This window comes from Ranitomeya imitator, chromosome 2 (genome assembly GCF_032444005.1).
Source record: "Ranitomeya imitator isolate aRanImi1 chromosome 2, aRanImi1.pri, whole genome shotgun sequence".
Classification (NCBI taxonomy): domain Eukaryota; kingdom Metazoa; phylum Chordata; class Amphibia; order Anura; family Dendrobatidae; genus Ranitomeya; species Ranitomeya imitator.
In genome coordinates, this window is record NC_091283.1 from 838,328,958 (window position 1) to 838,341,951 (window position 12,994).

General features: G+C 37.5%; 1 protein-coding gene across 1 annotated transcript in view; it reads left to right on the forward strand.

Moving 5' to 3' along the window:
- SORCS3 (sortilin related VPS10 domain containing receptor 3) overlaps window positions 1-12,994 on the forward strand; it is a 770,211-nt gene that overhangs the window by 236,105 nt on the left and 521,112 nt on the right. Inside the window, exon 3 of the mRNA XM_069754246.1 lies at window positions 12,212-12,311. Within this exon, the coding sequence (XP_069610347.1) occupies window positions 12,212-12,311 (100 nt within the window). The remainder of the gene's footprint in view (window positions 1-12,211; window positions 12,312-12,994) is intronic.

Consider the following 12,994-nt stretch of genomic DNA (forward strand, 5'->3'; position numbering starts at 1 on the left):
AGAGGCAGTATTATAGTAGTTATATTCTTGTACATAGAGGGCAGTATTATAGTAGTTATATTCTTGTACATAGAGGCAGTATTATAGTAGTTATATTCTTGTATATAGGGGCAGTATTATAGTAGTTATATTCTTGTACATAGGAGCAGTATTATAGTAGCTATATTCTTGTACATAGGGGCAGTATTATAGTAGTTATATTCTTGTATATAGGAGCAGTATTATAGTAGTTATATTCTTGTACATAGGAGCAGTATTATAGTAGTTATATTCTTGTACATAGAGGCAGTATTATAGTAGTTATATTCTTGTACATAGAGGGCAGTATTATAGTAGTTATATTCTTGTACATAGAGGCAGTATTATAGTAGTTATATTCTTGTATATAGGGGCAGTATTATAGTAGTTATATTCTTGTACATAGGAGCAGTATTATAGTAGTTATATTCTTGTACATAGAGGCAGTATTATAGTAGTTATATTCTTGTATATAGGGGCAGTATTATAGTAGTTATATTCTTGTACATAGGAGCAGTATTATAGTAGTTATATTCTTGTACATAGAGGCAGTATTATAGTAGTTATATTCTTGTATATAGGGGCAGTATTATAGTAGTTATATTCTTGTACATAGGAGCAGTATTATAGTAGTTATATTCTTGTACATAGAGGCAGTATTATAGTAGTTATATTCTTGTATATAGGGGCAGTATTATAGTAGTTATATTCTTGTACATAGGAGCAGTATTATAGTAGTTATATTCTTGTACATAGAGGCAGTATTATAGTAGTTATATTCTTGTATATAGGGGCAGTATTATAGTAGTTATATTCTTGTACATAGGAGCAGTATTATAGTAGTTATATTCTTGTACATAGAGGCAGTATTATAGTAGTTATATTCTTGTACATAGAGGCAGTATTATAGTAGTTATATTCTTGTACATAGAGGCAGTATTATAGTAGTTATATTCTTGTACATAGAGGGCAGTATTATAGTAGTTATATTCTTGTACATAGAGGCAGTATTATAGTAGTTATATTCTTGTATATAGGGGCAGTATTATAGTAGTTATATTCTTGTACATAGGAGCAGTATTATAGTAGCTATATTCTTGTACATAGGGGCAGTATTATAGTAGCTATATTCTTGTACATTGGGGCAGTATTATAGTAGTTATATTCTTGTACATTGGGGCAGTATTATAGTAGTTATATTCTTATACATAGGGGCAGTATTATAGTAGTTATATTCTTGTACAGATGGGCAGTATTATAGTAGTTATATTCTTATACATAGGGGCAGTATTATAGTAGTTATATTCTTGTACATAGGGGCAGTATTATAGTAGTTATATTCTTGTACATAGGAGCAGTATTATAGTAGTTATATTCTTGTACATAGGGGCAGTATTATAGTAGTTATATTCCTGTACATAGGAGCAGTATTATAGTAGTTATATTATTGTACATAGGGAGCAGTATTATAGTAGTTATATTCTTATACATAGGGGCAGTATTATAGAAGTTATATTCTTGTACATAGGGGCAGTATTATAGTAGTTATATTCTTATACATAGGGGCAGTATTATAGTAGTTATATTCTTGTACATAGGGGCAGTATTATAGTAGTTATATTCTTGTACATAGGAGCAGTATTATAGTAGTTATATTCTTGTACATAAGGGCAGTATTATAGTAGTTATACTCTTGTACATAGGAGCAGTATTATAGTAGTTATATTCTTGTACATAGGAGCAGTATTATAGTAGTTATATTCTTCTATATAGAGGCAGTATTATAGCAGTTATATTCTTGTACATAGGGGCAGTATTATAGCAGTTATATTCTTGTACATAGGGGCAGTATTATAGCAGTTATATTCTTGTACATAGGGGCAGTATTATAGTAGTTATATTCTTGTACATAGGAGCAGTATTATAGTAGTTATATTCTTGTACATAGGAGCAGTATTATAGTAGTTATATTCTTGTACATAGGGGCAGTATTATAGTAGTTATATTCTTGTACATAGGGGCAGTATTATAGTAGTTATATTCTTGTACATAGGAGCAGTATTATAGTAGTTATATTCTTGTACATAGGGGCAGTATTATAGTAGTTATATTCTTGTACATAGGGAGCAGTATTATAGTAGTTATATTCTTGTACATAGGAGCAGTATTATAGTAGTTATATTCTTGTACATAGGGAGCAGTATTATAGTAGTTATATTCTTGTACATAGGAGCAGTATTATAGTAGTTATATTCTTGTACATAGAAGCAGTATTATAGTAGTTATATTCTTGTACATAGGGAGCAGTATTATAGTAGTTATATTCTTGTACATATGGATCAGTATTATAGTAGTTATATTCTTGTACATAGGGGCAGTATTATAGTAGTTATATTCTTGTACATAGGAGCAGTATTATAGTAGTTATATTCTTGTACATAGAAGCAGTATTATAGTAGTTATATTCTTGTACATAGGGAGCAGTATTATAGTAGTTATATTCTTGTACATAGGGATCAGTATTATAGTAGTTATATTCTTGTACATAGGGGCAGTATTATAGTAGTTATATTCTTGTACATAGGGAGCAGTATTATAGTAGTTATATTCATGTACATAGGAGCAGTATTATAGTATTTATATTCTTGTACATAGGAGCAGTATTATAGTAGTTATATTCTTGTACATAGGAGCAGTATTATAGTAGTTATATTCTTTTACATAGGGGGCAGTATTATAGTAATTATATTCTTGTACATAGGAGCAGTATTATAGTAGTTATATTCTTGTACATAGGTGCAGTATTATAATAGTTATATTCTTGTACATAGGAGCAGTATTATAGTAGTTATATTCTTGCACATAGGAGCAGTATTATAGTAGTTATATTCTTGTACATAGGGGGCAGTATTATAGTAATTATATTCTTGTACATAGGAGCAGTATTATAGTAGTTATATTCTTGTACATAGGTGCAGTATTATAATAGTTATATTCTTGTACATAGGAGCAGTGTTATAGTAGTTATATTCTTGTACATAGGGGCAGTATTATAGTAGTTATATTCTTGTACATAGGAGCAGTATTATAGTAGTTATATTCTTGTACATAGGTGCAGTATTATAGTAGTTATATTCTTGTACATAGGAGCAGTATTATAGTAGTTATATTCTTGTACATAGGAGCAGTATTATAGTAGTTATATTCTTGTACATAGGTGCAGTATTATAGTAGTTATATTCTTGTACATAGGTGCAGTATTATAGTAGTTATATTCTTGTACATAGGGGCAGTATTATAGTAGTTATATTCTTGTACATAGGGGCAGTATTATAGTAGTTATATTCTTGTACATAGGGGCAGTATTATAGTAGTTATATTCTTGTACATAGGGGCAGTATTATAGTAGTTATACTCTTGTACATGGGCAGTATTATAGTAGTTATATTCTTGTACATAGGTGCAGTATTATAATAGTTATATTCTTGTACATAGGAGCAGTATTATAGTAGTTATATTCTTGTACATAGGGGCAGTATTATAGTAGTTATATTCTTGTACATAGGAGCAGTATTATAGTAGTTATATTCTTGTACATAGGTGCAGTATTATAGTAGTTATATTCTTGTACATAGGAGCAGTATTATAGTAGTTATATTCTTGTACATAGGGGCAGTATTATCACATTTATATTCTTCTACATCCTTCAGACATCTATTTGGAAAGATTTCTGGTTTTGGTGTTTCCTCTGGTGTGTAACTGACGGTTCCGTATATTACAGTGCACAGAGTAATGAAACACTCTAGAACTTGCTGCAGAATGTTGAATTTTTGGTGATTCTTGAGCCTTCGCGTCTTGCTTCGTCCTCTCATTTCCTGCATTAAGAATAATACAATATGATCATGTTGTTCAGAATCCTTCAAGGTTTCAGGTTTATCATATCTGTTATTCCGACTGTGATTCTGTCGGATCTGTTGTTTTTGTTTTTAATTTTGCAGTGTCTGTTTGTTTTGCTGACGGGAGCTTACCCCTAAGTGATTGCAGAAGGAACGAATCTAAACAATGTTTATTATGTGCCGAATGACTACAAACAGCTCCTGATTGTCTGCAATTTAACCTTCAGCGAATGCGGAAGACGGAGAGAGAATTTTATAAACCTCTCGATACAGATCGTGAAACAAAACAATTTTCAAATGCATTTACCTTTTTAAAGGTGAAATTGAATCAAAACCACTTTGCAATTTGTTCGGAATATTTTATATCGGTCTACAAAATATAAAAAAGTACGGTAATACTTGGCAAGATAGTAACCTGGATAAGTATGAGGGGCAATAGGGTGCAATGTGCACAGCCAAAGTATAGGTGGGCTCATAGTAGTGATGATGACATGTCCCCCCCTGTCTGGTGTTGGTTAAAGATCTTGTCCAGGATTCTAAAAATATGTGTTTGTTCCAACTTCGGCGGCACAAATGTCCTCAAGTTGCTGCTTAACCCCGTTCACTTCAATGCAGCTGAGATGGAGGGAGAGATACAACTGATAAAGAAGTGTACTGGTGCTTCTGAAATAAGGTTTATTCATTAGGACAGGTGATAACTTGCGGAAACTTAGGTGCCCAACTAGAGATGATAAAGTCGATTTATCCAAATTTGAATCAAATTTTATGAATTGCGTAGTTCCCGGTGAATTTGAACAATTTACTATGCAATTTGCACAAAAAGACAAAAAAAAAAATTGACTGCCCCCTTTCACGCTTTGAATAGAACGCTGACATGACCTCTCCTGAAATTATACAGGCGTCCCCATAATGCTTTGAAGCTATCACTCTATGTGGTATAGCACAGCCAATGAGAAGAGACGATCAAAGCCTGTATAAAAGCCAAGGCAGGGAATGCAGCAGCTGCTTTGTGATGAATCTTGCTCAATGATCAGTAATAGAGATGGGAAAAGAATGATGTATTGAATACATGCAGCTGTGAAGATGATGAGTGTAGTAGTCTGGGAATAATTCAGACATTCTGTTGATAGGGGGAGAAAGAGAGGAGCCAGAGCCAGTGTGATTGATCAGTAATATGGCGGAGCTGACGTCCCTCCTGTTTCATGGGAATTACAACTACACTATTTTTTCTTCGTTCTTAAGGTACTAAAAGGAAACGCAAGACGCAGAGAAGAGAATCAGAAATCAGCGTCAGACAATTGTTTTTGTGAAGAGGGGAATAAATGTTTTTTTTTTAGTTTTTAAATAAAAAATTCCTCAAAATCCAGACATTTATCTGCGACAGTCGGCTTCATTGAATGAATGTCAAAAACTATTTTGTTTGCAAATTTCTTTTTCCAAGTTAAATTTTATATCTGTGCACACCAAACCCATACAAGTCACACCTATACTGCGACCTGTTGTCACCTTTTGCTTTTTCTACGGGTACCTATCTGCCTCGCATTCATTGTTATGTCATATTAGGGAAGGGTTGAATAATTGGAGGAGTTAAAGTTTTCAAAAGTCAATTACTGTGCTGCAGAAAATGGTGGCAATGGATACGGTAATGTACAAAAAAAAGTGAACTACAGCTAAGAAGCAGTAGTACTGCCAAATGCAGGTCACTATCGGCTTCCTTTGCCACCGGCAAACATATTGGTGGGGAGGAAGTGGACGGATTATGGAATATATGGCATGTCCCTTTGTTTCAGTCAAAACAGCATAATGTTACCTCTGTCAGTAACACTGCCAGTTTGCTTCAGAGTCTGCACAGTATGTTCTTCCTCATCATAATTGATTAAAAGGGATAATTTTTTGACTTTTTTTATTAAAAAAAAGAAAAGTCTGCCAGTGCACTGTTAGTAATTTTATTTTAGAAAAAGATGCAAAATCTTGGGAGTGCGAAATTCAAAAGGTTTGCTCATCTGTAATGTTGCCATATAATGTCCACATGATATAACATTCAGTACTTTCATACTTTGAAAATGAAAATAGGCAGGGTATTAAAAAGGAAACAAATCATTACCATGACTAAGAATGTGGGAGCCTGTGGTATTCGGTCAGGGTGACCGACGCTGCTTAGGGGTCCGCTGGGGTGATGTTATGGCAGCTAGATGGTATACCTTCCCGCAGGTGAAGTATGTCCCCAGGGCTTCCCAGTGTATAGATGGTGGATGTTGTAAGGCGCAGTGAAGAACGAGGACACAAGGTTGCAGTCTCTTTACCTTTACTGAAGGCTTCAGCGTTCACAGTCCAGAGCACCAGACTACAGGGTAGGCAGAGTCCGGCCGGTCTGAAGGCAAATCCAGAATCCCCTTATCCAGGTGGAATTCAGTAGCCTTCCTCTAGCGCCTGGGTGTTGTAGTACCTCCCTGCTGAGCAACTCGGTAAGGTCCTCACAACTGTTGTAGATGTTCTAGATGTTATTTCTTCCTCTCTGTCCCCCAGATGGTGTGAATAGGACAACCCATATGACTGATGGCCTGATGCTTGTTTATAGGGACCCTAGAGACGCCCCGACCCCCCCAGTTGCCACCGTGCCTCCTGGGTATATGGTCGGGCAGCCAACTTGGAATTGACTGTCCTGCCAGTCTCTGAAGTGAAGCGTAGAGTCTATTACTCCCTCGGTGTTCTGGCTACCAGTTCTGCGCTCCAGAAAGAGGCAGCCTTTTACAGGGCAGAACTCCTTCTGGTTTTCTTCTCCTTGTGCTATGACTTCATTTCTCACTCTCTACAATACAATTCTCATCATATCCTTTCTTAGGATGCTGCCGCACGTGGGGCAGGCGCAGCTCCGTGTCTTTCTGTCTATGCCTCTGACAGGATCACACCCCTGTCTGGGGCCCTCTGTCTGCAGCTTTGTGGTGTTCCTCCTTTCCTCTGTCTGCCTGACAGGAACTGACTGGGTGAAGCCCAGGCAGCGTCTGGCTAACTTTCTATCCAACCCACCAGTTTTACCCTAATGTGAGGAGTGCCCTAGTAGATAGGAGCAAGGCTCCCCCTGGTAGACTGGAGTGTGAAGTGTAGTGTATGGTTTGTGATACCTGGCAAGGTGAACTCCTTTAGTGCCATCAGACGTAATATCACTCCCCCTGGTGGAAGAATAACATTACTGCAACGACCAGGACTCTGGAGCGCTGCAGAAGCACTTCCACCACTGCTGGCCTCAGCCATCCGGTCAGTAGTAATATCAAACACCATTCATAATTGGCCTCATTTGCCTTCAGCAAGTGTATCAGTGGGCATGAAGTGCAGGATTTTAAAGAATATGTGGCACATCATTCATCTCAGCCACAAAAGATTGATGTTACCTCTGACAGTGACACTGTCAGTTTGAGTATGTTCTCTGCACAGAATGTTGACCTGATCATAAAGGACTAAGCTGGATAATTTTTGGACTGTTTTGTAATTTATAAAATATGGAAAGTCTGTCAGGGCACAGTGTTTTTCAATGGATTATTGGTTAATAACAGGTTACTATCTATTTCTATGTTGAGGTCCAATGAACATTTCTAAGACAGTGTTTGCATTAAGATTATGTACTACAGTGAGCCAGACCCCTGCACGGCTCTCTGTATGTGAGACACACAGCAATACACAAATACACTTTAATTGGGTGCAGATGGTGGCTTTTTGAGGGAGTCCTGTTTAGGGTCGGGGAGGGCTAGTCAACGTGGAGCGGGGCGCCATTTTGTTTATTATAAGAGAGCCAACCTCCGCTGGGAGGAAGGGTCATTTAGGGCTACACAAGACCTATCTTCTTTACACCTTTTCCTAGTGTATAAATCTATGCTTGCCATATGCTGGGTATCTATGGCTGATTGTGTTGTCCTACCCTAGAATATTTGTGTTGGCTAACCCGGACCCTTTTTATGTCTTTTATAATATAAAATTGGTTTATTTCTTAGTATTTTTATTATATGCCAATAAAAGATTTTTTTTCATCTTTGGTCTACTTTATACTTTTCTTCCCAGAAATATTACTGCCTACATTGTTTCTCCTGAAAAACTTTTTGTCCTACACTGAGCCACCCGAATATAATACTGCCAAACACTGTACTCCATAAGAATAATACTCCTACACACTGTGCCCATCAACTATAATACTGGTACACACTTTACCCATGAATATAATACTACTGTCACACACTGTACCACCTGAATACAATACTGATGAACACTGTGCCCCCTAAAAATAATACTGCCATACACTGAGCCACCTGAATATAATACTACTGTCATACACTGTACCACCTGAATACAATACTGATGAACACTGTGCCCCCTAAAAATAATACTGCCATACATTGTGCCACCTGAATATAATACTACTGCCATACACTGAGCCACCTGAATATAATACTACTGCCATACACTGAGCCACCTGAATATAATACTGATGAACACTGTGCCCACTAAAAATAATACTACCATACACTGTGCCACCTGAATATAATACTACAGTCATACACTGTTCCACCTGAATACAATACTGATGAACACTGTGCCCACTAAAAATAATACTACCATACACTGTGCCACCTGAATATAATACTACAGTCATACACTGTACAACCTGGAATACAATACTGATGAACACTGTGCCCCCTAAAAATAATACTGCCATACACTGTGCCACCTGAATATAATACTACTGTCATACACTGTACCACCTGAATACAATACTGCTGAATACTGTGCCCCCTAAAAATAATACTGCCATACACTGTGCCACCTGAATATAATACTACTGCCATACACTGTAACTTCTGATTTATATCACTACTGTCATACACTGTACCACCTGAATACAACACTGACAAATACTGCGCCCCCTAAAAATAATACTGCCATACACTGTGCCACCTGAATATAATACTACTGTCACACACTGTACCACCTGAATACAATACTGCTGAACACTGTGCCCACTAAAAATAATACTGCCATACACTGTGCCACCTGAATATAATACTACTGTCATACACTGTAACTTCTGATTTATATCACTACTGTCATACACTGTACTACCTGAATACAATACTGACAAATACTGCGCCCCCTAAAAATAATACTGCCATACACTGTGCCACCTGAATATAATACTACTGTCATACACTGTAACGTCTGAATATATTACTACTGTCATACACTGTACCACCTGAATACAATACTGCTGAACACTGTGCCCACTAAAAATAATACTGCCATACACTGTGCCACCTGAATATAATACTACTGTCATACACTGTATCTTCTGAATATAATACTACTGTCATACACTGTACCTTCTGAATATATTACTACTGCCATACACTGTGCCAACTGAATATAATACTACTCTTATACTCTGTACCTTCTGAATATATTACTGCTGTCATACTGTACACTGTACCACCTGAATACAATAAAGACAAATACTGCGCCCCCTAAAAATAATACTGCCATACACTGTGTCACCTAAATATAATACTGATGAATACTGTACCCCTAAAAATAATACTGCCATACACTGTGCCAACTGAATATAATACTACTGTCATATTCTGTACCACCTGAATACAATACTGATGAACACTGTGCCCCCTAAAAATAAAACTGTCACACATTGTGTCAACTAAACACTGCTGCACATTGTGCCTCCTAAAATTATTACTGTCATACACTGTGTCCCCTGAAAAAATAGATTGTGCCTCCTAAAATTATTACTGCCACACACTGTTCCCCTGAATATAATACTGTCACACACCATGCGACAGACACCAATGTAATACTGCCCCAAGATGTGCAGTTTTAGTAGTGACCCTGTTGCGCCTCCTGGACACAGTCGGACACATACGTGTGACCCTCTCCGATCTCGTTCTGGACAGTTCCTGCAGCAATGATTGTCTGCAGCGCCGCACATCCACCGCTCCGGCCTGGACCTTCAGGGTCTTCGCTCTGAACCTTCCTGATTACCCCTTTGTCATCAGAATGAAGTCGTTCTTCCTTTCTTCCCGCCGATATTTCTCATTATTATTATTTCTGCTGACGGGAGACATATTTATGTGATTTCTTCTTCCTAGAAATGAAGGCTCCCATGAATATTTCATTCCCGGCCTTATTTCTCGTTTCCCTCCGACGCGTTTCGTTGGCTGTATGAGCTTACAAATACGAGATCGCATTTAGCTAATGGGTGCATGATGGGAATTGTAATTTTACTGCGGCGTACATGGTAAAGACGCCGGGCCGGGGTATTACAAGCGTAAGCCCACCATAAATACAGCCCGTGGCGCCTTCTACTTATCCCGGACTTTCACTATTTCACTTAATCTTAAGCTTCCAGATAAAATAGAACCAAAGCAAATACTATTCCCCCCGGTTCCATCCCGAGGAGCCACGTTCCCCTCCCCCGCCCGGCCGGCGCTCGGCTTTGCCGGTATGTTTGTAGCCCGCGTAATCTTAAGGAACATTCTGAGACATGTAACAAATACCTTTTGATTAATAATTCCAAAGATGTCTTCCCGGAAGCCAAGGAAATCAGATAAGTGAAGACTAAGAGATGTGACGGTCGCTTCTCACTCTCGTCTTATCGCCTGAAAGTCAGAGCGCGGTATTCCTATTAATGTGTCAGTCGCCCCCCAGGACCTCACTGAACTCGCGGCACAGATAGACCCAACAGGAGATCCATTTCTTTAAATACAATTCCATCAGATAAGAAAACCTTAAAGAGAGCTTTGCTTTATGAGTATGAAAGTGAGAGGGGGAGGAGGGAGGCGCAGCTTCACAGTCCTCGTCAGCATACGCCTGGGCTAAAGCAATACAATACAGCAATCCATGGAAGCTACAATGATGGCCTTCCTTCCGCTTCCCCGCAGAGCAGACCAGTGTCTGGCGTTACAGCTCCTCTCTACGTCTGCTGCAGACCCCTGTACCGGTCCCCTTATTCTGTCAGTTATGGGGGTCTTATTACAGCATCACTGTCACCTGTCACATTGTCATAGTAGTCACTACAGCAGTCACAGTTGGCTGACACTTTTCTCCTACTCACTTGTTAGCTTTGCTGTATAGACTGGGACAGAGCAGCCAAGTCATCTCCTTATCATTAAAGAGCTGGAGAGTTATTGTTCTGTGGTAGTAACTCTCTATGTTATACATGGCTCTGAGATGGATACATAGATATGAGGTTGATGTGACGAGACGACGTTTCTGTTCACAGACTGAACCCTTTTTCAAGTCGGTGAACCAAAACGTCACCACGTGGTGAAAATAAGGAATCTTTACACTGAATTCTGGAGTAACGCTCAATGTTTGGATGTATTTGAAAAGGTTGGGTAAATGCACTGGGGGCCTGACACCCAAAGATGGAGAGTCTGGGGTGGATTTATTTTGTTATTACATGGATAACTAAATATATAGATATAATAAATAAATAGATACTGTAATAAATACATAGATAGATAGATAGATAGATAGATAATAGATTATAGATCGATAGATAGATGATCAATAGATAGCTATAGATAGATAGATGATAGATAGATAGATATAGATGATAGATAGATAATAGATAAATAGATAATAGATAGATAGATAATAGATAGATAGATAATAGATAGATGATAGATAGATAATAGATAGATGATAGATAGATAATAGATAGATGATAGATAGATACAGTGGGGAAAATAAGTATTTGATACACTGCCGATTTGGAAGTTTTCCCCCCTACAAAGAATGGAGACATCTGTAGTCTTTATTTTATGTACACTTCACTTATGAGAGACAGAATATAAAAATAAAGCCAGAAAATCACATTGTATAAATTTTTAATTTTTAAATTGTTTAATTAAATAATTCTTTAATTTAAATAATTAAAGAGGCAGCGCACCATATATAGGCAAAAAGTGTGGACTTTATTATATATATATTTATATGTATATATTATACAATATATAGATGATAGATTGGTAGATTATAGATAATAGAAAGACAGATAATAGATAATAGATACGATAGGTGACATAGACATTAAATAGAGAAACATGAAATAAATATGGTAGATACATATATCTATATATGATAAATAAACAATAAATAGATTAAGAAATAGAAAAGATACCTCTATATGAATAATAAAAAAATAGAATGGATGGATGGATGGATATACTGTGTTCTGCACCCCCTCTTACACTTTGACACTTCTGGCGATAGATGAACATTTATTTTGTTTTCTCCAGGTCTACAGATTACGGAACAACGTATGAGAAATTTAATGAGAAGGTGGGGCTGAAGACCGTCCTCAGCTACCTGTACGTGAGCCCCACCAACAAGAGGAAGGTAATGACTTATCTCAGGATGATTGATACATTGTACAGATATTTGTAAACACTGCCGCCCTTTCTTGTCCATTGTGCGCACTTCCATTACTTACTGTCCACGTGTCCCTGTGTGGGATCACAGAGCAATAATGTCCTTTATATGCAGGATTTGCCCCCACGTACAATGTGCCATCTCTTCTTATGTGTTAGGGTGGGCCGGGTGTGACTGCTCTCGCTGCATCCTCTGCCATAATAACATGTGAAGGGTCAATGCACATGATGCGTATTTCATACTTTTTTTTAATTCTTCATCAGTTATAGATTTTGATGCGTTTCATGTAGCAGATTTGTGATTTGTTCAGTGTTAGTTCATTTTCCCCCCCAGCATTTATTTTGCGGATCTTCTTGTTCCTTTCACGCGACATCCTAGAACCTCATCATGAATCAATTTATGGTTGGGCAAAAAAAATTCTAATTTAATTGCTGATATTTCGGTGTTTTCTTTCCCATGGAAATTGCCACAACAGCTAGTGGGTTATGACGGCCAGCACCGTGGAGCACTGGTCCTCCTGCAGTCCTATGTAAGCACTCATGAAGACTGTACACGTTTCCTAACAGACTAAAGTAAAGTGGAATCTGCTGAGTGGGAGTAAGTTATAAAGAAGATTTAGCAAGTTCTGGAGGATATAATTGGGAGTCACT